Source organism: Pongo abelii, chromosome X (genome assembly GCF_028885655.2).
Source record: "Pongo abelii isolate AG06213 chromosome X, NHGRI_mPonAbe1-v2.0_pri, whole genome shotgun sequence".
In the NCBI taxonomy this organism is placed as follows: domain Eukaryota; kingdom Metazoa; phylum Chordata; class Mammalia; order Primates; family Hominidae; genus Pongo; species Pongo abelii.
In genome coordinates, this window is record NC_072008.2 from 111638349 (window position 1) to 111664837 (window position 26489).

Sequence of the window (26489 nt, forward strand, 5' to 3'; positions counted from 1 at the left end):
GAATTGAACAATGAGAACACTTGGACACAGGAAGGGGAACACCACACACCAGGCCCTGTTGTGGGGTGGGGGTACGGGGGAGGGATAACATTAGGAGATATACCTAATGTAAATGACTAGTTAATGGGTGCAGCACACCAACATGGCACACGTATACATATGTAACAAACCTGCACGTTGTGCACATGTACCCTAGAACTTAAAGTATATATATTAAAAAATATATAGTTGAATGCTCGCCTGATTTCCTAAGAAGATTAACAATTTTTATTTTACTTTTTTTGCAGGATCCAACTGGAATATTCTCACTAGATAAAACCATTGGCCTTGGTACTTATGGCAGAATCTATTTGGTAAGTTGACTTACATTATTTATTCATTCTTCATTTTCTAATGACAACAAAGATTGTGAGTCAGACACTGCAAATCACATAATGCCAAAATATGGCATTTCACTTTGAGATATAATCAAATTAGATAGCCCAGTGACACCTGTAAGAATTACTGTTTATTATCACAAAAGTAATGGATTGGCTAATCTATTGTGTACCAACCAACCAAACATAACATCTAAAAATTAGCAGAAAATAAAGTCACCAATGGAAAATTGAAGTAGTTCAAGTAAGATATACCCAAATAAGATATCACTTGTCTTATGGTATACATCCATAGCATTCTAATTACTCACATTCAACTGAAAACTGAGTGTTATTAAAAGGAATGTTTTCATAACATTCTATATCATACTGTGTACTTGAGTGTGCACATGTGTGATAAAATTAGCTAAAGAATCTAACAAGAAAAAATCTGAATTTATTTAGTGATTACTTATTAAACACTAAGTATGTGCAGATGCTGTGATAGTCTCTGGGAATAAAATGATGAGTAAAGCAGATAAGGTCCCTTCTCTTTTGGGGCTTATGGTTGAGAAATGTATGTGAGTAAGTATGTATATGTTATATGTGTCGGGGTTGTTGGGGGAGCCATGTGTTACATAAGTAAGCACACAAATAACTGTATACTTCTGTATCTGTGGGTTCCACATCCATGGATTCAACCAACATTGTATCAAAAATTAAAAAAATGCGTAATGTACAGACTTTTGTTCTTGTCATTATTCCCTAACCAATAAAGTGTAACAACTATTTATATAGCATTTACATTGAATTAAATGTTATAAGTAATGTAGTCATCACTTAAATTATACTGGAGGATATGCATAAGTTATATGCAAAAAAATTACTATGCCATTATATATCAGGGACTTGAGCATGCCCTGATTTTGGTGTTCACGGGAGGCCCTGAAACCAGTCCCCCACAGATACTGAGGGATGACTGTAATTGCAACTGTAATATAAGATCTGTAAGAAAATTCTTAGTGATATAAAAGCATAAAGCAAGGGGGCTTAATTTAGATCAAAATGTCAGTGTTGATCTCCCACTCCCTGGAAAGGGAAAGTGACCGTTAAACTGATATCAGGAGGATAAATATGAGGTAACCAAGAAAAGGTGTGGTTGTGGAGGATGATGTTAATACATTCTAGGTGGAGGTATGGACAGTGTTAAGGGCTGGTTTGGGGATGGGGTGCTTTAGTAGCCGTATCACACTGATCAGGTACCTTTCTATTCTCTAATATGGGGAACTGATATTTTCTCAATCTTGTGTAATGTTCTATATAATTGCAGTGCTCTTTTTCCCCAGGCCTGTTGCTCAAAAACCGGATTACTGTCCTTAGGCTGATCCTTACAGCAGACTGATCGCAGGTCCTCCACATATAGGTTGTATAGAGGTGTCCTAGTATAAGCCCAGAGGAAGGGGCTTCTTTCTAGTTCAGAAAAGGGTGCCTTTTTTCTTGCCAAGTCTTGCAACTTTGGGACTACATCTACCCAGAGGGGCTTCTTTTCTTATTCATCTGCCCAGGTAGGAATAGAGGATGCTTTTTAAACTTTGCACAACAGCTCCTATAGGGCCTGGTGCTGTGGCTCACTCCTGTAATCCCAATACTTTGAGAGATGAAGGCAGGAGGATTGCTTGAAGCCAGAGTTGAGATGATCCTGGGCAACAAAACAAGACCCCATCTCTACAAAAAATTAAAAAGAAAAAGTTAGCCAGGTGCAGTGGGTGTGCGCCTGTAGTCTTAGCTACTCAGGAGTCTAAGGCAGAAGGATCACTTGAGCCCAGGTGCTTGAGACTGCAGTGGATTATGTTTACACCACTGCCCTCCAGTCTGGGTGACAGAGCAAGACCTTATCACTTAAAAAATAAAAATAATAAAATAATAAACTAAATAAAGCACCCATAGCATAGAAAGTGAGTAGTAGAAATAGCATGTGGACAGGTCTTAAAAACAGAAAGAACCTTGGTGAATATAGGGAACAGAGGGAATGCTAGTATTCATGACCAAATCTTTTCAAACCATTTTGATCATATCTATTAACAGAACCAATAAACTATAGAGGGTGATATGATATAGACTGAAATATATTGCTTATGCTACCTCAATTGCATCCTGTACTGAACGATTATTTAATATTTGTGTGATCTAGGTCAGTTTTGCCACCTTATACATAGATACCTACATCTTATACATAGACAGAATATTTATGGTACATTTACAGTCTCCATGGCTCTATGCACATTTTAGTTCCTTAGGGTGTGTGTGTAAGTGTGTGTGTATACTTGTTCTGATTCAAATGTATAGAGCCACCAGATGTGAGAAATAAAAGCTCAGAGTCATATAAGGTAAGAAGCAAGGTTAAAATTAGACAACACAGAAAGATGGCTACTCATTATCATTCATGTGATAATGAACTGTGATGGCACCAAAAGAAGAAAAGTAAGAGGGTAAAAAGGTAAGTTATGCATGGGAATATCCTTTTTTAAAACTCAGGGTTTATTGGGATATAATATATATTTGGTAAGATTAACTCTTTTAAGTGTACAACTTTATGAGTTTGGACAAATACATACCGTCATATAACTGCCACCACAATCAAGATTTTCAATGTACATCTTAAACTAATCACGGTCTAGATTCAAGGAGTATTTCTACCTCTTCACTGTGTGGTTTCCCAACTGGTGTACTAGGGTTATGGCTGTCAGGCATTTTGCTTTTACATATGCTACAAACCCACAAAACTACTGTACTTTCCCTATACTTACTCTTTTCCCTGTTTTCACTACTACTATTTTTAAAATTTAGCTAATCAATTATCTTTTACAGCAATTAAAAGTCAGAAAGAGTCTTTTATGTTTATCTTCATTTTAACCATTTCCAGAATCTTCATTTCTTTAGTGTAGATCCAGCTTTCTCTCTGGTATGTAGAACTTAAGCCTGAAAAACTTCCTCTAATATTTCTTATAGTCCAAGGCTTCTGGGTAATGAATTATCTGCTTTTGTGTGAAAAGTCTTAATTTCTCCTTCATTTTTGAAAGATATTCACACTGTGTATAAAATTGTGGATTGAGAGTTATTATTTTTTTCTTTCTCTCAGCAGTTTAAACATGCCAATTTGTCTTCAGACTTGCATAGTTTCTGAAGTCTGCTGTAATTCTTACCTTTGCTCCTTTATATTTTGTCTCTGGCTTCCTTTAAGATTTTTCTCTTTGTCTTTGTTTTTCAGCAGTTTAAATATGAAATGTCTGGAGGTGTGTGTGTGTGTGTGTGTGTGTGTGTTGAAAGGATATTTATCTGAGATAATGGTAAGAGATCTTTGGGGTTCTCTTAGCTTCCTGGACATGTGGTTTGACATATTTCATTATTTGGGAGAAATTTTTGGCCTTTATCTTTTCAAATATTTTTTCTACTCTATTTGCTTTCTTCTTCTTTTGGAATCCAATTTCATATGTGTTAGGCCTTTTGATATTATCCCTCAGTTCTTAAATGCTCTGTTTTGGAGTGTGTTTGTGTGTGTTTCATTCTTTTTTTCTCTTTGTGTTTCAGTTTTGATCAATTTTTTTTTTCTGTCTTCACTTTGATTCCTTTCTCAGCTGTTTCAAGTCTACTTATGAGACTGTCAAGGACATTCTTCAACAATATTACTGTTTTTCACTTCTAGCATTTCTACCTGGCTCTTTAATAGTTAACATGTGTACTGAAATCCCCTACTTGTCTATTCATATTTTTCATATTTTTCACTAAAGCATTTCATGCATTAATCATAGTTACGTTAAATTCTCTGTCTAATGGATTCAACATCTAAGTCATCTCTGAGGCTGGTTATGTTGATTGCTTTGTCTCTTGAGAATGTTTTTTATTTTGCTTTATTTCACAATTTTTGTTTAAATGACATAGTATGTAGAACAGTAGAAATTAAAGTAAATAGTATTTATTTCTTGAAATGGGCACACTTTTTCAGCTAGGTTGTTTATATGAGAATTCACTCAATCTAATAAGAAGATAAACTACATTTGAATTATGTTGTTGATATGAAACTACATTTGAGTTATGTTGTTGATATGGTTACTCTCAGTTCACTACCAGCTTCAGATTCCTCTAATACCTTGTGCATATGTGGGGGTCGGTCTGCTGGAGAGTTTTTCTTAATATCCCTGTTCTTTTCTCAACTTTCCATCTTCCCTGTGTATCTGTGCTTCAAAGAGGTTCTCGCTCCATGCTGTTGCCCTCCCCTAATGGTATACTGCTATTGCTTCTTATTAAGTGCTCATTGGCCTGATGGTGTGGGCAGGTAGAAATGCTCTGTTTTTCTGCTTCACCCTCAGTCTTGTAAGATCCTGGGCCTCTGTGTCACAGGAGTGAGACCTTCTTAGTTATCCTTTCCCTCTTCTAGTGGTAGGATACTTCTAATTGTTTGGGCCCACAACTAATTCTTGCCCTTCCCCCAGAATTGCAGGACTTTTTTTTTTTTTGCCTTTCCCCAGCTGCAGTAGGTCTTCATCTTTACCCTTGGGAGAATACACTTTGCTGCCTTTCCCCTAGGTCTTAAGACTTTTATTCATGAAAGGGAAAGGAACTAGACCTGGTTTCCTACCTTTCCTACTGCTGTGGCTTCTCATCTCCATCAGATCTGTACCATAAATCTGTATGTTTGTATAAATTTGTCCTGTGTCTATGGCTTCCAAGGGTTCTGTACTCTCATGCTAACCCACATTTGCTCTTTAGCAATTCACTAAAAATTTGCATGCTTGCAACCAAAATATCTCATGCACCTCATAAATATATACACCTATTATGTGCCCACAAAAATTAAAAAACAAAGAAAAATTTAGTTGAATTCTTTGTACCTGCTTCCGTTGTGACCTTGTCTTCCCTCTACAGCCACAGGTGAGCTAGTGCTCATGTCCCATCTCTTTTTGCAGGTGCTTGTCTTTCTCCAGACCTCAGGCTAGTGTGTTGCCTTGAGACTTCTCTCTAGATTGAAGAAAAGTTATGATTAGCTAGATTATTCAGCTTATTCTTGTTGTTAGGGTGAATGTGGCACACTTTCCAACTTTCACATCCTCATCAAAAGCAAAAAGTCCATGTTAATTCCTTTTAACTGACTCTTCATGAAGAATCTACCATATGCTAGATCCTCCTGTACACATTTATAAATCCTAAGAATTTTCTGTGTACCTACTCAGGTCCAGAGATAGAGAACAATTTCTAACATCAGATCTTCCAAGTACAAACTTCTTTGTTGCAGAAGGTAGATGCTTAAAGAGACTTCATTTACACCAGAATGATTTCCCTCTGTCATTCATTGACTTTACCTCTTTTTTTCTACCTCTAATTACTATAAAAATATTTGGGATGGTGGTGCTATCCACTGACAATACCCTCATGGAAAACAATCTGGGAGTATGTAAATAAACACTTTAAAAATGTTTATCCTCTTTACACCAATAATTCAACTTTTGGAAGTATATGATAAACATCCCAGACATAGAAAAACATGTAGATATACATTGCAGAAGAAAAGTAGCATATTGTGGTGAAAAAAGGGCGTGCTTTGAACCAGGCAGACCTGATTCAGTGCTTACTTAGCCATTAACTAGCTATAACCTTGAGCAAGTCACTTAACCTAAGTTTAAATTTCCTTATTTATAAAATGGGACTAATAATACCTACCTTGGGAGGTGCTATAAAATATCGAAACAATATACATATATATACACATTTGTAATATTTGGAATATGGTAAATACCTGTTAAACGGCAGTTATTGCCATCGTTATTGTTGTTATTATTTTTTAAAAGTTCAATTACAATAGTTTAAAAAGATGGAAGTAAATTACTTTTTAACCAGTTAACATATCATTGTCCTATAAAGCAATATTTATGAAGTTATCTAGCAGCATAGAACTATGCTTAAGATCTTAAGTAAAGTATTCCTTATTATATTTGTGCCCCAATTACAGCTATGTTAAAATATGCAGATAAAAAATGGTGAATTAACGATTAGAATAATGAGATATTGGATTTTTTCTTTTCTAATGTCTGTAATATAATATTTAAGTACAGAACATATATATCTGTATGTATATTTTACATATTATACATATGTGTGTGTATTAGACAGTACCAAGTGTTGCATAAATAACCTGTACTGCAAAATAGAAGCATGATACCATTCAAAATTAATGTCAGAGTGACTCATAGAGTCCTTTGCTTTTTCAGTGCTGCCAACCACATCCCCTGCTGGAGTTTGTTTTGGTTAAAGTCTCTCCAATGTCTTCCAGCTTGTTTCCAAGGCCTCGGTCCCTGGCAGGTTTCCAGCTGTCTGCTGAAGTCTGTGCACATTGAAATGAAGGCTGAGTCTCACACTACTATTGTAATCCTCTTCCTTTCCTTCTTTTTCCTCTAATTAGGTGCCTATCCTCTCACCCTCTCCCACCTCCTACCAGTTCAAACCTCACTTGAAATTGTGGGTTCTATTTTTCTCTCTTTTTAGGAGAGAAAGTACTGGTCTTCCCTTTTTTGCCCCAGTAGAGTTAGAGAATATAGTTTTCTCCTCACCTTTAACTGCTAGTCTCATAGTTTATGGGATGTCATTTTAATTGGAGGAATGTTTAGTGTTTGACCATATGAGGCCATATTAGAAAAAAGAAAATAGGTTGGAACTCATTTTTAATGGTACTATTAAAAAAAAGTAATTTCCCCAGAGCAATAGACACAGAAAGACCACAGTATTAAGAAAGAGACCAAGACCTTTAGGGTGGCAAAATTGGAGGTGGCAACCTGACTCTCCTAGTAACTGACAGTAAACGTGTCTCTTGACTTTCTGGGCCCATTTCTTCAACAATAAAACAAATGTATTAGACTCAATAATCTCCAGGCTTTCTTTTGTCTCTGAGATATTGCACCTAGCACAGTGCCTGGCACTCAGTAAAATGTAACCTATTCTTATTCTTACTGTCATCAGCATAATTATAGTAATCCTATCATTGCTTCTCCACCTTACACAGTAGAAGTTGATTATTGGCTATTAGCTGGAGTAGTTTCACTTTTTACCAAATAAAATTATTTTTAACATGTTTTTCTATTCTTTCTTCTGTTTCACCACCTGACAGTGAGACCTGATTTTTAGCTCAGTAACTAATAAGACACTCAATATGAATGTAAAACTGGGTAGCTAGTATATTGGGAAGGTAGGAATGCTTCATTATATATGTTATCTAACACCATTTTGTTAAGTATAATACTAGTGAGGTGAGACAATGAATTGGATATCCAGAATGAATGAGTTTGCCTTGGCCCTTCATGAGGTCTTGACTACACCCCTAATATCAATCACCTACTCCTACGTTACCATTTGCAGGTGGTGAGGACAGAAAAAGGAATGGGAAAGGATTCAAGGCAACCATTTCAAGCAAAGGAAAAATTCACCTGAAATAGAGTAAACTTCTACAGTTGGGCATAGAGCCTAATTGCCATGTACGCTGATGCCTAGTTGAAACTCAGTTAAATGCTGGTGGAAGAAAGGGACCACCCCAAGTTTCTTACTGTTCTAACACCTAAAAACAGACCATGGCCATATGTAAGCATCCATCCTTGAAAGAGATCACGGGAGTCATCTGTCTCTTGGTGGTCAGTAGATTAAGTGAGGTATATGAAGGACACAGTCAGGAGCAAATTCCTGAATTGTTTGCACTCTGTCCTGAATTGTTTGCACTCTGAAAGTATACCATTAAATATGGAAATTTCGTTTCAAAACAATGCATCACCCTTAAATTTGGTTTTATAAATCGCCGCCTGACACATTGCTTTTACTTGCAAACCTCACCAGACAGTTGAGATTTATGTTTATTAGTTATATTTTCTGGATTTGAAGTTGGTGCAGGGAATGGGAATGGAAAGGAAGGAAAGGAATGTTGTCCTCAAAGTTGATGACATACAATTTATGATATTTTAAATTACATTTCAGAAACACAGTGCTGACATTTGGGTTGCCTAGCCACTAGGCCTATTGGATGGGGGTTTGAGTATTTTTCCTTTTAGGCTGAAATTATACTGTTTATTTGCCTACCAAATGTCTAGCACTGTGAATGCTTTCTTTTTAGGTAGGAAAGTTTCCTCACATCCTTGCCATTTTGCAAATATAGCTTAATTAAATCAGCCAACAAATAATGCTTGAGCACCCTTAAAGCACATAGCACTATGCATTTCATTATACATTGCAAGTTTCTGAAGCAGGAGCTGAAGCTGAAGCTGAATTGAGGCCACAGGCATACTAGGCTATTGTGTCTTCATAGTACAGTGCCACAAGTCAAGAGCTATGTCTTGGTTCCACCTTCATCCTGTGACATTGTGATAATGTGCCTCAAAAGTAGGGATTGGTCTTTCTTAAGGAACCCTCAAGCTGCTCTAGCATAGAAAACATTAAATTTGCCTATTAAATAACATTGATTTGAATGTGTAAACCATTCTGTAATAAAAATTTAAAAAATACATTTATTGAATGCACACTATGTCCCAAGTACCATGTTACATACTAGGTGCTAGTTAGAATGATCGGAATACATTTTTTAGGAGCGGTCATTTTTATTAAGCAGTTTTAGTAGAGATAAGGAAGGAAGTATTTTCTGTATGACCGTGACTGCTTTATTTGAAGAGGGAGTGATGGGTAATGGAAAGGAATGAGAGAAATTGGAAAAAATGAAAAGAGGAAATTGGGACATAGTTTTTTTGTTTTTGTTCCTGGATGTAGAAAGTCTAATGAAGCTTCTAAAGAATGAGACTCCAAGAACAAGTTTTTCCTCAATAAGAAAACAGGTTGAATATTTGCAATGGGGGTGAAAAAAACAGCATAGGCTAAATAAATTGAGACTCAGGGGACCAAATTAGTGGAAATTGCTGAGGCTTACAGGCCTTGGAGAAAAATGGAATATTTCTATCTTGGCCATGACAACTCTCCAACTGTGGAATAGAATCCAGGCCTCCAAGTTGCAGGCTTTACTTTTTCTTAATATGTTATACCAAAATTTTCTTTTGCTTCCCAATAAATCTTGAGGGAGGATGAAGCAGTTGGTAGCTGACAGGTATGAAAGAGGAAAGTAAATGTCATGAGATTTTTGCTCCCAAGAGGTCATAATTATTTTTCACAACTACTCTAATCTGCTTAATATGTTCACAGATATATATTGGGAAGTAATTCAAATTATGTATTTGGTGTATTGGGGTAACACAAAATATATTATGTCATTTCTGCAGATGCTTAATCCAGTTGATTGTTATAAAGTTGTTCCAGGAGCAGGAAAAATAAATTTAAATATTTGGAGACAAATACACATTTCTAAACAAAAGCCAAAACTAATAAATTCTTTATAGCATGGTGGCTTTGGTCAACCAGATAAAAACATCCCAATTATGAAAATCTTTATGAATTGTAAGTATAAATCTCCATGGGGAAATAATGCAGTTACTTAAAAATAGGCATACAAAATTGCCTAATTGCTGCTAAGCTTATAGATTTAATGCTATCTTTAATATATTAGTCCTAAGAAAATTTATCTGTACAATATTTTATAAACCACTTTATAGAGTGATGAGGGTGGGTTGGGCAGTGTTAGAAGTAATAATGTACTTTTTAATATATCAAAAAGCAAATTTTGTTTATTTTGCTTTTGCATATATATGTATGTATGTGTATGTGTGTGTGTATATATATATATATACATAGAGAGAGAGAGAGTTACATAATTATGGTCAGATTTTCAGAGTAAATTCTGTTAAGGTGGTTGAAGTATCACGAGTTCTTGCTTTAGTTTATCGTCTAGTAGTTGACCACTAAAAACTAGTTAACTAGGTCCTCATCACATTTCATGAAACACTCTTTGGAAAATAGCACTTCAACAGTTGTTACTCTTGAAATAAGAATAGTCCTAACTTGATTTTAGGACTTCCAACATTCTACCATACTTGTGCATCTGTGTCTAAGGTAGTTGTGTGGGTGGTGCCAGAATCGCACTTGCAGATTAATGTGCTGCTGTAGCTCTCTGAGGGTGTCAAAAGAAAAGTGGAAGCTCTTATAATTTTATGATGCTGAGGCTACTCTGAAGGCAGGCTCCTAAAAAGAAGCTTATTAGTAAGACTAAATTAAAATATCAAAGAATATAAAAAGACATAAACAGATCTTTATCCTGCAGTTTTATTTTTTCCTGCTTACCTACACCCAGGTTGTAATAAATTCCTCCTCTACCAGAGCATAAAGAGAGGGAAAATGAAGTGTGAATTTTGTGTTATTTCAATTGGAGAAATCATGATATGATGGTAGTTTATGTGTAATTTGTGTTAGAAAACTAAGAAAGCTCCTTTTGGGTTTGTCCTTCTTAGGCAGGGTCCTTTTATGACTAGGGAAAGAAGGTTAGATTGTTCAGGGTCCCCTGAGGGAAAGAAGATTGATTATATTCTAAGCACTGCCAGTAACATTTTGTATAAATCATTAACTCTGAAGAGAAAACAAAACAAAAATACCACCATGATCTAAAAGGAGAAGTCTAAGAGTCCTCAGAGAAAGACAGCTTTTCTTGACTCTGAGAAAAAAAATAAAATAAATAAAATTATTGAGTGTTTTAACTGGGTGAGAAAAAGATGGAGATTTAAATATTAGTCACTTTAGAGATAGTGACCTCAATGTTCTAAAAATGGATAACATTTACTTATGAGCTGTAACATGCTTACAGCTCATAAGAGCATTATGAGGTAGCTACCATTGTTTTCATCATCCTACCATCTCACAAACGAGGAAACAGGATTCAAGAACCTGAGTTACTGAATAGGTTCACAAAGATAAGATATTGCCTTGCAAAGTCAGGATTTAAACCAAAATTTGCTTGGCCCCAGGTCTGTATCTTAATTATAATATAGTATATTCAGCTCAACAGATATAAACCAAAGTCAAAAAACATTCAATTAGATTAGCCAGTTGAAAAAACAATCTGCCCAAGTGCAAAAATTTACAAGAAACTGATGAGCTGAGGTCGGTAATGAAGATCATTAATGATGTGTCCCTCCAACATATTTGTTTCCTTCATGATGGGCACTAAAACAGTCTAGTCTTAGGGTCTTTTTCTGGAACGTAATAGATTTCAGAAAGGGATGTGGACAAGCAGATAGTCTTTACAGGATACTCAAAGCTGATGACTAAATTTCTACTCAGACTCCTGGAAGCCATGAGAAGGTAGAGAAGTACTTACTGTCAACCTCTTCACTCTCTTCTTGTGGGCAGGGGCCCATCTCTGAGGCAAGGGTGTTTTTCCTGTTTTATTGCTTCTACTGGGAGCCCTGGAAAAGAGGGAAACAACAAAGGATCATTGAAAGTTAGTGCTTCGGTTGTAGATGATTGGTTTCTGATTAGTAGGAATTTTAAAAATCAACACATTAAAAAACAATTTGTATTTTCTAATGAATGTATTTCTGAAAACATGAGTGAATATTAAAATATGTAAAACTTAGGGGACCCTCATTTGTTCCCTGCCTGAGAACAGAGATCCCAGAGTCTGGGCTAAATAAATTACACGTAGGTCTAAGTGGCTATAGCTTGGAAGGTTAGAGGGTGGCAGAGGCAGAGAGTTAAGCAGGTGGATGGAAACAGTAGGGGTTTGCAGGTGAGGAGGTAAATACAAGGTGTGCTATTTAAGTAAAATTGTTCTTATATTGTTCTCATCAGATGAGCATGCAGGTTTGAACAGAAATTACAGTTTTAAGACTTTCCTGGTGGTTAACCTCTACAAGAATTTTGCAAGCAGCTGAATTCCTCCCACCTTTCCACAAAACAAAGTGTTTCAATGACAGTAGAAAACCAGTTACAAAGCTTGGGGTGGATGCCTAAGAATTAGTTAGTCTTTAGTTCCTGAATTTCTTTAAGGGTAGGAACCTGGACTGTTTCATTTCAAATCTACTCTTAGAATACCTAGTAAAGTGCATTGTACATATTAGGCAGCAGGGCATAAGGGATAAATGGCAAGCAGAAATTTCAATGCAGACTGTTTTGTATACTTTCTGTTGCCCACACTCATATACTCCTTTTATTAGTAGTAGTATCATTCTACAAGTAGATGTTATGAGAAACATTGGCTATGTCCAAAAAAATCTATCTTAATCACCTTTGTGATCTCTTTGGGACTAGCACAATACCTTATACATATGGGTACTTGACACAATTTCTTCTGGAACTAAAACGATATGAGCAAAAATGACCCCCCCTCCCGAATGACTATTTTTACAGGGGCCCTCTGCAGATGTGCCTTGATGGAAAGGACTAAGTAATGACACCCTGTTAAGCCAATGCTGGAGACAGGTTGGCCTTTCAAAATTATACCACCTAAGTAACTTTCTATTCTGACTATAAAAAGGTGGCACTGTGTAGAGATAAATATTTCCAAAGGATGGAAATATTAGCCTTACTTTTTTATTACTTTCTGCTGAATGAGTCATTTAGGAAGCTTGAAAGAGTATATTTTTTCTCTGGGTACTGTAGTTTGCTGTAGTGCTATTGGCATGGCCAAGTATAAGGATGGCTTCAAGAGAGTCTCATACCATCAGGAAGATGTCTAGAACATGTGTAAATATTTCCTGACTTGGAGGATTGGCAGCTGTTAGAAAGAAAAACACATATAAATAAGAGCCTACAAATGCCCTTGCTTCTTGTGGCCTTCTACCTACAATTCCCAGTTGCTGTAATGGTTTTTTTTACTACCTTACATTTTAGTAGATTTCAAAAAAAATTAAATGGCTTGAAATGTTAAACTCTAAAAGCTTTAGTAATGTTTATTTTGCAGGTCCTGCACTCTGTGTGTGTGTGTGTGTGTGTGTCTGTGTGTGTATGTGTGTCTGTGTGTGTGGGTGCTTTTTCAGTCCCGTGTCCTAGGAAACCACTGCCAGTCTGAACAGTTGGTCACCATATGTATATGCTTGATTTATGCCCTTTCATACTTAACAAAATATTATACTCTATAAGAGTTAGTGGTATATTCCCCTCTACTGCACTAAGAGCAAGGAGGAACATACATGAGTAGGAAGGTGCCTACTAATTTAAAAGAAGTGTGAAGTAGAGAGATGATACTGGTAGGGAGCAGAGTCTGTGTATATCCCAGCCAGTGCAATGTGAAAATTGGTTTGACTGATTTCTTCACCAGCACCACTACTGCCCCCACCCCAAAATATGCAGACAGAATTAGTTGGTTATTTGATGGAAATTACAAAAATATTTGTTGGAATCTGGAACACATAGCCTTACTAAAATGGAAAATGAATCTTTTACATTACATCCAAATGCTTTTCGGGACTTCTCAGGCAGATCTGAATGTCTGGATTCAAGGGAGGGAGATTAGTGAAGTATAACTCACTGTCAACCTACCTCTCTGAGGCCCTTCAGATGGGATACCTAGGAATGAGGCCAGAACGTTCCAGATAAACGTCCCCCCATTTCCTCTCCTTTTTTGAATCTGGCAGTGGTATGAGTGATAGGTGAGTTGCATCAGGAGAGGGTTTACAGAAATCCATATGGCTGGTTAATGTATACAAGAAAATTTGTTTAAAGAAATAAGTAGCAAAGTAGCTATTTTCATAATTCCATTGAGGCTGAGCTGTAAAGCCTTCCTCACTCCACAAAACAGGAGAATTTATGATTTTTAAATAGGCAAAGTATCTGCCTCTCAGCAGCTGGTGTATATAGTAATGTGCTCCCAGCTCCATTGTAAGTGCTCATATCTTTTGAGTTCTGTTGGTGTTGTGAATCATCTTGCCATTTACTTGCATTTTATATATCATTATGCACTTGGTAGAAAACTACAATTTGTGAATTGTATTGTGAATTGAGTTACAGTAACAGAGATTTAGTGCCTGAGGATGTATCTCTAGGTTTATATGGAAGCAAAAGCCATTTGAGTTTCTAATGATGCCACTTGCTCTCTATTTGCATTGAAACATGCAGAATGAGATGTGGACCCAAGCAATTTTACTTAGCCTCAATCTAATTTTTTCGTTCTAAAAAAAGCTATGAGGGCAAGGACTAGATAATATTCATTGTTTCTTTTATATTCCCTGCAGTAGCACTGTGCTGAATCAAACTTTGTTGGTTAATTCTATATTTTGTAGTTTTCCTTATTCAAATCTTATATTCCAGGGCCCTGATGACCAGATAGAGGGGTGAAGGAATAGAGCCTGGTAAGTGGGGAAAGAGATAAATACGATACAAGAGACCTTAGAACTAGGGTTGCCAGATTTGGCAAATAAAAATACAGGATGCCAAGTTAAATCTGATTTTGATGAAGAACAAATACATTTTTAATGTAAGTATGTCCCAACAGCATATAGTTATACTAAAAAAAGTTTACTTGAAATTCAAATGTAAATGGGCGTGTTCTGTACTTTATTTGCCAACCTTACACAGAATCAACTTTACCCCCATCACAGATTTGCCACCTGACAACGTCATGTTAAGAAACAAGAAAGAAACTGACTCTCCCACCTGCTGTGGTGTGGCAGAGAATCCCAGATCAGCCTATCTAAGAAGCTGCCAAAGGGTGGGGAGGAGGTGGTCTTCTGGTCCCAGAACAGCTGCTACTCCTCCCTGCTTCTTCTGGCAAATGTTTTGTAGTGCTTTCAGAGCTTCATAGGAATGCTGCTTTGCTGGCAGCTGTAGGGATCATTGACTCCAGGTGAGTAATTCTCTCCTCATTGAGGGGCTGGGTCAAGAAAAAAAGAAGAGTTTTCTCCTTGACATGCCAAGGACAGCATTTGCCTGCTCAGTCCCCTAGGCTGCAGAAGAGAATCAAGGTCACTCTGGGTTTATTTTTTCCTACTCCATAAGGGAAAGGGCTCAGGGCTGGTGACTTGAATTGATTAGTCACTCTCCGGTTTTATTATACCTAATATAGGCCCAAGCCCCTAGTGTGATTGCAATCAATATCAATCAATGATGTTAATTTTTTTGGTGAAAGACCTTATGTTCTTCTGTTTCACAGGCCAGGCTATTACTGGCTTTAATCTATAGATTTCTCACAGAAAGACCGTTTGTGTTATTTAGAGCCTCATTGCATGCGGTCCATCTCTGTGATTTTTAAGTTAAATTACTCATTTTATCTGTGGTACTGGGAAATTTACCTTAAGGAAGGATATGTAGGACATGAATGGTCAGTGTGTGGAGTGGAATTGAGGCAGACTGCCGGCATAACTGCTTAAATTCAACTGTCACGTCACGCTGCTCTTAATTCTGTCAACATAGCCCAGAGAATATACTGGTTTTTTTTTTCCATTTTGTAAATAATGTTCCTCGAGGATAAATAACAATCTGCAAAGGAATAACACTTCTGTAGACCCTAAAAAGATTATAAAAGAGGCAGCAATACACTGTAGATCTCCAGATGATGTAACATTGTTAGTTATGTCCTCTCTGAATTTGCTAAGAGTCTTAGTGGAGAGAGAGAGAGAGCCAGAAACAGTGTCACCGTCTCTCAGCCCTCGGGAACTTCATTTGCTGTACCTTCTACCATCATCAACTCTCTTTCTAGTTCTTCAGGAAAATTAGTTTCTCATTAAAAAGTGAGGGAGACTATTTGCTGTAATGTATAGATACAAAATAAATAAGTCTTAGATTCTAGCCAATTACAATTCAAGATACCTTTAATTAAGAGCTTATTGTATACCAGATACTATTCTATATGCTTTATAGGCATTAAGTCATTCGATCCTCATAGGAATCCCATGAGGTAGTTTTTATAAATGTTATTCTCATTTTGTGTATGTAACTGAGGCATAGTGAAGTTAAATAACTTGTCTAAAGTCATGCAGTAAATGTCTGAGCCAGGTCTGTAATGAGATATCCCTGGCCTGTAAAGCCCTCACTTTTAACTGTGCCATATAAAACTACAGGAGAATTGTTAAGTTTAAAAAAAAGCAGTACATTTGTACATGATATACTCAAATCAGTGAGGAACTGGAAGGTAGTTCCACCAAGCCCCCAAGTAACATTTATAATGAGGATCCAATGTCTACAACTCTCCCAGTTCCAGTACCATTATTGTTTTCCTCCAGTCTGTGTCAAAGAGACTTTCTAATGAAAACAGAGATAATTAATGAATTATATTTTCAGTCATTTGACAAAGCCAAATTACATGACACATTATATGGGGAATATTAGAAACTACTTGAAAAAATAATTAGCAATTCATGAAGTGCCTGTTCTGAATAGTAAATATTTAAGAAAGATTCAATTAAATTTTCTAGTAGCTAGCTTTTTATTACAGAATCAGTTTTATGTAAAATATTTCAGCAGCAGCATGCCCAGTGCACAATATAGGTTTTGGAACCAACCAGAACAGGAATAAATTAGACATGCTATTGATATTGTGCTACACGATTTCAAAAGGGAAAGTTCTTCTCTCAAAAAAGCTAGACAGTTGAAGCATTTAAAAGACTAATCGCTTTGACAAGAGCCCTGACCAGGAAAGTATCAGTTTAGGTTCATGGAATACATTCTAGGTCATCAGCTAAAAATTCATGTAGAGACTTATTTTCACAAGTTTAGAGTATGCAGCTTCCATCTTTCTATAATCATGTCATACTAGTCCCCTGCCATGCCACAGTGGGAGCATGTGCTTTGGCATCACATAGATCTGATTTTAACTCATGGCTCCATGAGGTGAGTGACCAGGGAGTGAGTTGCCTAACTTCTATAAGCCACAGTTTCACAAAAATAATTGGGACAATAAAACACATTATGCAATGTATCTCTTATCATCCTATGAAAAAACAGGCAAAAGTTTTTTATCAATATGGAGACCAGTATTAAAATGTTATTAGCATTGCAAGTGGACAAATTGGTAGATGAATGTCTTTAATACAAAGTTTATTTTAATATTCACTACTCTGAAGCTGAGGCAGATGAGGAAGAATCAAACTTTACCACAGGACAGAGCTGATAGGACTCCATTCAGGTCATAGGTCAATCGTTATTTATAGATAACAAAACTCAAGCCCTGAGAGGGGAAGTGACTTCCTTTAGGTCAAATAACTAAAGATGTAGAGCATCCCTTTGCTATAGAAATACCACGTCCTTCTCCTTCCCTAACTCACTCCCACTCACTCAAGGTTTCCCAGGTATTACCTAATACTCTAATTTCCAGGTAGTCATCCTCTAAGTATCTTACTTCTTTCTAGGAATCTGAAGGTGAAATATCTCATTACTTTTCCCTCTCACATAAGATTGTGAATAAAATGGTGGTAATTCTGATTGATAGTAATAGCTATTCTTATTATAACAGTGAAACTATAACATTTTTCAAATCAGAGATGATTCAGATGTACCTACAGAATCTTATGAGTGACAGCTATGAGTAAATGATATTATTCAATTTAAGTTAAGGAGGCTTATTGATGTTCATCAAAATACAAGGAGAAAAATATCTCATAAATCAGCCTTAAGTTACTGCAGCCTCTAACAAATGAACCCTGTATGTTCAGTTCACATCAGCCCCACTTCACATCTCTTTTTCTTATTTCATTTTAATTTTACATCTCACCTCCTCATTCTTTCTTTAGATTCTGACAATTTCAGTGTGGTTAACAACTGTGACTGATAGGAATCTTTTCAATATTTTTGGACAGAATCTGGAGATATGTTAAGGATTTATTAGTTGATTTTCCAGAATTTGTTTCCACCATTCTTATCTTCATATGCTTTTTATTATTATGTAAAATTTTGGTAATTTGTCCCTGGTATATTAGATGGTGATGAACATTTGAAAGCACTGAATCGAGTGAAAGCTTAGCCTGCCTGCCTTGCCTTAAAATGTCTCTCTGTATTGTGCCTTATGCGGCCCTGTGTATTAGTCTGTTTTCATGCTGCTGATAAAGACATACCCGAGATTGGGAAGAAAAAGTGGTTTAATTGGACTTACAGTTCTGCATGGCTGGGGAGGCATCAAAATCATGGTGGGAGGTGAAAGGCACTTCTTGCGTGGTGGCGGCAAGAGAAAACAAGGAAGAAGCAAGAGCGGAAACCTGGATAAACCCATCAGCTCTCATGAGACTTACTATCATGAGAATAGCATGGGAAAGACTGGCTCCCATGATTCAATTACCTCCCCCTGGGTCCCTCCCACAACATATGGGAATTCTGGGAGATACAATTCAAGTTGATATTTGGGTGGAGAGACAGCCAAACCATATCATACCGCCCCTGGGCCCCTCCAAATCTCATGTCCTCACATTATAAAACCAATCATGCCTTCCCATCAGTCCCGCATTAACCCAAAAGTCCACAGTCCCGTATTAACCCAAAAGTCCACAGTCCAAAGTCTCATCTGAGACAAGGCAAGTCCGTTCCGCCTATGAGCCTGTAAAATCAAAAGCACGTTAATTACTTTCTAGATACAAGGAGGGTACCAGAATTGTGTAAATACACCTGTTGCAAATGGGAGAAATTGGCCAAAACACAGGGGTTACAGGGCCCATCCAAGTTCAAAATCCAGCAGGCCAGTCAATTTTAAAGCTCCAAAATGATCTCCTTTGACTACAGGTCTCACATTCAGGTCACATGATGCAAGACATGGGTTCCCATGGTCTTGGGCAGCTCCGCCCCTGTGGCTTTGCAGGGTACATATTTATTCCCTCCTGGCTGCTTTCACAGGCTGACATTGAGTGTCTGCAACTTTTCCAGGTGCACGGTTCAAGCAGTCAGTGGATTTACAATTCTGGGGTCTGGAGGATGGTGGCCCTCTTCTCATAGCTCCACTAGGTGATGCCCCAGTAGGGACTCTGTGTGGAAGCTCCAACCCCACATTTCCCTTCTGCACTGCCATAGCAGAGGTTCTCCATGAGGGCCCCACCCCTGCAGCAAACTTTTGCCTGGTGATCCAGGCATTTCCATACATCTTCTGAAATCTAGGCGGAGGCTCCCAAACCTCAATTCTTGACTTCAGTGCACCTGCAGGCTGAACACCATGTGGAAGATGCAAAGGCTTGGGGCTTGCACCCTCTGAAGCCACAGCCTGAGCTCTACATTGGCCCCTTTAAACTATAGCTGGAGCGGCTGGGACACAGGGCACCGAGTCTCTAGGCTGCACACAGCATAGGGACTGTGGGCCCAGCCCACAAAACCACTTTTTCCTCCTGGGCCTCCAGGCCTGTGATGGGAGGGGCTGCCATGAAGGTCTCTGACATGGCCTGGAGACATTTTCCCCATTGTCTGGGTGATTAGCATTTGGCTCCTTGTTACTTATGCAAATCTGCATCCGGCTTGAATTTCTCCTCAAAAAATGGGTGTTTCTTCTCTTCTGCATCATCAGGCTGCAAATTTTCCAAACTTTTGTGCTCTGTTTCCCTTTTAAAATGGAATGTTTTTAACAGCACCCAAGTCACCTTTTGAATGCTTTGCTGCTTAGAAGTTTCTTTGGCCAGATACCCTAAATCATCTCTCAAGTTCAAAGTTCCACAAATCTCTAGGGCAGGGGCAAAATGCCACCAGTCTCTTTGCTAAAATGTAACAAGAGTCACCTTTGCTCCAGTTCCCAACAAGTTCCTCATCTCTATCTGAGACCACCTCAGCCTGGACTTCATTGTCCATATCGCTGTCAGCATTTTGGGCAAAGCCATTCAGCAAGTCTCTAAGAAGTTCCAAACTTTCCCACATTTTCCTGTCTTTTTCTGAGCCCTCCAAACTGTTCCAACCTCTGCCTATTACCCAGTTCCAAAGTCACTCCCACATTTTCGGGTATCTTTTCAGCAATGCCCCCACTCTACTGGTACCAATTTACTGCAATACTAGTCTGTTTTCTTGCTACTAATTAAGACATACCCAAGACTGGGAAGAAAAAGAGGTTTAATTGGACTTGGACTTACAGTTCCACATGATTCTGGGGAGGCCTCAGAATCATGGCGGGAGGCTAAAGGCACTTCTTACATGGTGGTGGCAGAGAAATGAGGAAGAAGCCAAAGCGAAAACCCCTGATAAATCCATCAGATCTCGTGAGACTTATTCCTTATCACAAGAATAGCATGGGAGAGACCGGCCCCCATGATTCAGTTACCTCCCCCTGGGTCCCTCCCACAACATGTGGGGATTCTGGAAGATACAATTCAAGTTGAGATTTGGGTGGGGACACACCCAAACCATATCACCCTGTAACTGATCAAATGACTGCTAATACTAGATATGCAGGGTGGCAGGAGGCAGTGAGGGATAGAGCATGAATGAACAGATCGTGGATCTCAATGTTGCATTCTTTCCAGGGTAATCCACAATCTGACATGAATTGAGAAACTGTGTTTCAGCAACATTGTGAGCAGAGGTAGCAGCAGGCCTGGTCTTGCTGCCCTCTGATGGAACAAAATGCCCTTATTTCTGTATTTCTGTGGTTCTTAAGTAAGGGTGCACACCAAAATCTTCTGGAGGAATCATTTGAAAATGCAAATGCTCATGACCCACCCTAAAAGATTCGGATTGGGAACCACTGCTTAGTTGAATTTGAGATTCTATGTGTAAACTAGAAATGTCAGAGAGGGTTTATTACCTTTTTCAGGTGGTGAAAAAATTATGCATATGTATTGGGAAGGAAGAGATTGGACTTAATGTGGTGTGATTTGCAGGAAAGATATCTGAGACCAAAAATATGTTCCATGGACCAGCCTTCCACATTTCTCAAAATTCCAATTATTAGAGTCATTCTTTTGGACTTCTTATTAGAAATCACCTGTTCAAGTCTATATTATAAATTAAGTAATGCATTAAACAACTAATTAATACTTTAGCACAGATAAGAGTGGGTCTCACCTTAATCCCAAGGGAAATGAGGCACATGGCAGGTAAATTATTTTTGATGAGTGTGAGACAGTTGAGAGGAGAGTTTTGTAACAAGGGTAGTGGTTCCTTAACAAAGCAAAGCGAGATGTAGCACCTCTGTAAAAGGAGAGAACCATAAGGGCACCATGGGAGGGGAGGGGTTTGAAAGCAAGGTACACTTCTACCAGAGGTTATCCAATTGCCCTTGATGAAGGGAGCTTGCTTTTCTCTCTTACAGGATCAAGTCTCTCTCGGTTACAATGACCCTCCGCTGACCGTGGTTCATTTAAATGCAAAGCAACAAAAGGGGAAAGGCTGGAGGGATTTAATCCTACCATTTAGGCTACACAGTATTAAACAGCTGATTGATTTGGCCCATTCAGTGAAGAGAAAGCACACACTGTACATTCAAAGCAACTGTTCGAGTTTATTTGGGAAAACAGTTAAACCATATTAGATAAATGGAGAAGCAACTTTCTCAATCTTTTTGCAAATGCCATTTTCTGTTTGCTCACCTGAAACTTAGCCAGAGTTGTGGAGCCTTCTAAGTCCTCTGGTGGATAGGAGAAGTGACTTCGGGTCAAATATTATCAGAACCTTTCAATATGTTGAGAATGTTGAAGTGGTAGCAAGCACAGGATCCTAGTCTGAAGGCAGGATTGAGGGGATAGGGAAAATAGTCATGTAGATTTGGCTGTCTTAAGTTAACTGACAAATAGGGAAATGGTGAAAGTTCTGGTCATGGCTAAAAAATAAGTTTTGGTACTTGGGACATTAGCAACCACGAATTCTACTATTCCTTTTATCTCTCTAGATTTCAATAAAGCCCATTTGTCCACATATCCTTAGAGCAGCATATAGTTAAGAGACTGTGTTCCCTTAAAAAATGTGGTTTTGATTAATCTGCCTTTGGATTATCCAGTTGCTCTTTGGTTGGATAACTTGAGCCTTGGCCTTCATTTTTTTTCTTTTTTATATTTGGCCATCTAATAGAGGGATTAAAGCACATATCAAATCTAAGCAGCAGGATTTGAACAAAGCCAAATGCATGAACTCTTTTTCTTAGTCCTCCCCCTTTAAAGTTAGCATCCATTCCCTAAAACAGTACCAATGTTTTCAATTAAGGAAGCCGGTTGAAGTGGCATGAGTGTGCACCACTTTCTTAAAAGAAGCCCAGAAGCCAGAACAAAAGTCTTGGCAGATAATATAGTGGAATTAAAATCTAGTCACTATAGATTTACTGGAAATCTGCTCAAACCTCCCCAAGCCCCTTATATCTTAACAGTCTTGATGGCAAAGGAGGATGGAGTGACTTTTTAAAAATTTTTGAATTTCCTATTACACTCTCGTGAACTTCGAATCTGTCAGCCAAGTCATGAAATTAGTTAGGTTTTTTCCGCCTCCTCTGGCTTACCAATTTCTTCCTGTAAAGTTCAGTGCCATGTCCCTGTCGTCCTTGGAATGACTCATTAATCTTTCTTTTATGACCTTTTGGTATGGTTGATTCACAGATTCTACTTTCACATGTTAATTCCCTTAGCATAGTGGTTCTCAAAGTTTGGCCTCTTGACTAGCAGTGTCAGTATCACCCAGAAACTTGTTAGAAATGCAGATTCTTGGGAGCCACTCCAGAAATAGTAAATCAGAAACAAACCCAAGTACAAGTACTGGTTGGGGGAACAGGCAATCTGTGTTTTAACAGATTAGGTATTTCCGATGCATGCACCAGATTGAAGAGTCACTGCCTCAGTTATAGCCCATCCTTTGAGGTGCTCCTTTGTTACTTCATTGTGCATATTATCCTCACTTAGAACCAGGCACTAACAGAAGAAAATCATGTTTTCATTGGAGTTTCATGGTGGTTTGGCAACATTGATTCCTGACACTGCCCCACCAACCATGTGCACACACGCGCAAGCACACACACACACACAAATTTAGGAAATAAAAATATTAATCATTACTTGAATATTCCAGGAAGGGCATAGTGAGCTGCATATCTCTCTCCCACTGGGTGAATCCTAGGAAAGGGCAAAATTTCCCCATGTCAGGCATATAAGTTTATATAGATTATCCTCCAGATTAAGTTCTTAGGATATATAGATTTGAGGAAGGTATTTAAGACTTTCCTTCACAATGAAAATATACTCTAAACTGTGAAAGCATGTCTTCGTGAATTAATATAAGCAAGTATCCTGAGTCTTCTACTCCCACACCATAAATCCCTAAAAGTTTAGAAATACATGTAGAACTGGTTTTGATTATAGAATTAGGTACTTTTCCTTGTTTTGCATATGTATCCTGCTAGTGAACTGGAAACTTAAGCTATTTGTTCCTTACATCTTAATACACAGTCGAGTAGCATTTTGGGGGCTGCCTTCACAAAGTTCCTTTTTGGCAAGTTGGTGATGGCAGCTTAGTACAATGGTTTGGAGTACTGTAACAGCATTCTGCAGTAAATTTCCCAGTGCTGATGGCTTAGAATTTGCTAAATGTTTCTGCAGAACTTTCAGATCTGGAAACCTGGGCAAGATTTTTCAGAAAGGGCAGAAGTGAAGGATGGTGATGTAGAAAGTTGTAGGATTCCCTCTCCTGATAGGATTTATGTAGTGAGATACTTTGCAGATGATTTGAGGACCTTTGTCAGTCTGCTGCCAAACAGACCAACTGGTCTCTTCCAGTCAACTTGGTCAATTTAACAATAAATAAACCTTGTCAATCCAGTTGTTTGACTGGGTTGTAAGTTAGCTCTTGGTTATTTAAAATACTGGCTGATTATTTCAGTGAAGATACATAACCTCAAGATACAGCCTAAGTTTGATATATTCCTATTAAGAAAGTGAGGAAATATTAACATCTACAAGCCACTTGCATACAATTTTATATATTTGGTCAATGGACTTCAGATTAAACATAATTATTTGAGTCACAGGAAGCAAACATTTATAAGTTAGTATATTTCACCTACATTTCTTTTAACCTGAGCCCAAGTTGACTGAACCCAGGTTCACTGTGTTCTGGTCCATAATATTTCAAGTGGATACATCAGGTGATAAATGTTCTTCTGTTCTTTCTGAGGCAGGGTTTCAGTATTTACAAGGGAATCCTCAGTTGTAATTGGCTCCTTTTATTCTTATTTGAAATAAATAAAACCTAGATTACCTTGGGAAGCTGAGTAGTGTATTACCGTAAGCATGAGCTTTGGAATTGCTGAGACCTGGATTTTAACTTTAACTCTGCCACTTTCTGTGTGACCTTAGCAAATTACTTAAACTATCTGAGCCTCAGGTTTTCTCATCTGTTAAATTAAGCATGATAATACTTACCTCACAGGACATAGTGCCTGGTACATAAGAAATGCTCAGTAAATGTTAGCTATCCCCTTGCAGGCAAAGGACTTAAGTTGCATTTGAGAATCTAATCTTAATTAAGAGGCATAAACATGGAGTTGCACCAGTGACCTGGAGGAAGCACCTTGCTTGCCTTTACCAGGTCAATCATGAGCTGTGGGTATAGATATCATATAAGCTGTTGAACAGAGGGGAAGAGAGGGAAAGGGCCTTAGGTTGCCTCTCTGTGTTCTGATTTAATAACAAGTCCAAAAGGATTTTTTATTCAATAGAGGAAACAATACTAAATGGTAAGACGGAAGTACATAATTCTAACGGAAGAAGTAAAAACTAGAGTTAGGAGAAATAGGAGAAACTTCATAATTGAACTAGAAGAGCATGAAGAAATAATTGTAATACAATACATACTATAAGAAATATTATTAAGGAGCTACAAGTGACAGTGGGAATGTGAGAGAGGAAGAAGGAGAGACATATTGAAATTATTCTGATTGAGAAGATTTGGGGTGAGGCAGTTTCTGAAAGCTTTATCCTTAGGGCCTCTCACCTCCTCTAGCTGGGAGACAAGTCTGCATTTGCAGCATACATAATTGATTATCTCCTCAGGTGATGGTCTCATAAATGACGATCTTTATCTCTAATTTATAAAACAAAAGAATGAAGTGAAATTATTGGCAGTAGGGACCTATAGATATTTGGAGACAGTAATATTTTAAATTTTGCTCTGACACTGACAGAAAGAGGATGAGATCCACTAAACCACTGTAGATGCCATATATTATGTGAAAGATAAAATATGTAAGATATCAACTCATGCTTCACTTTTTAAAACCATTCTAAAGTACCTAACATTAAGTGTACAACAAATTTTCTAAATAAACTAAGGATCAGTAGGATAGTCCCTTTATAGTTCTTAGACAATCAACAATAGTTATAGTTTTCCTGTAAGGAAAATAATTTTTACCTTACCAATTTCTTTTCAAGTTTGATGTTCATCAGCCACACTCAAAAGGAAAATTTGTGGTTGTAACATTTTTATTGCTTCTATTGATCAGTTTCCTGTAATCGTTCCTTCTTTGATTAAAAAAAACTCTTCTGACAGTTTTGCTAAATCCTTTAATATATATTTTATGAAAATATATCGAAATATGTTATTTAGATACATTAACAGTTGCTTACAACAAACTTGACAACCAAGACATTTAAGAGAAAACTCTGTGAGGAAGTGCCTATGTACTAACAAAGAACTCTCATTCGAATCTTCGTCCTTAAAGGAATTCTAAATTTTGGGGCTGTGTTTATTCTTCACTTTTGCCACTTGATCTTCAATGGTATGTAAACAGTCTGTAATAAAGTGACACTAATGCTCCTTGAATGTCATGAAAAATCTCATTTTAGTTTATTGTGTCATAGGGTTAGTGCTCATGTACGTAAGATGCTAAACATCTGAATATTTGATAACATTTGAATGTTGTAGCATCATATTGTTATTGCCAATGTGCATGCTATTTTAGAATCTTTATGGATGCAACAGCAGCAGAAAGCAATATCAATATTTAGTATGCTTGTAGGTCATTCCAATTTCAGTAAAGGAGAAGAACATAATATACCAGGCTAAGGATACCACTACCACAGGACCGCTGACTGTTTAGGGACAGAAATAGGGACCTCAAAACCACTTATAAAGATTAAAGGGCCTGATTTTCTTAGGTACAGCAGTATCTAAACTTCTCTATGCATATATATGAGCATGTTTCGAATAGATGCTAATCAAATAGATTTGATCAGTGAGTGGGTTTTTGAGGGTCAGTTAAGAAAGTTATTTGACCCAACATGTAGTGAAAGGAAGTATTGTATAACGTTTTAAAAACATGGGATCTGGGGTCAGATTTTCTGGATTTGTGTCCTGATTGTG

General features: G+C 37.6%; 1 protein-coding gene across 4 annotated transcripts in view; it reads left to right on the top strand.

Annotated features, from left to right (window-relative positions):
* Positions 1-26489, top strand: part of NRK (Nik related kinase) — a 136870-nt gene that overhangs the window by 8882 nt on the left and 101499 nt on the right. For all 4 annotated transcript variants that reach the window (XM_054544921.2, XM_024241091.2, XM_054544922.1 and 1 more), the window contains exon 2: positions 288-353. Coding sequence is in view for 3 of the 4 variants with exons in the window: in XM_024241091.2 (XP_024096859.1) it covers positions 288-353 (66 nt within the window). In the remaining variant the exon portion in view is untranslated. The remainder of the gene's footprint in view (positions 1-287; positions 354-26489) is intronic.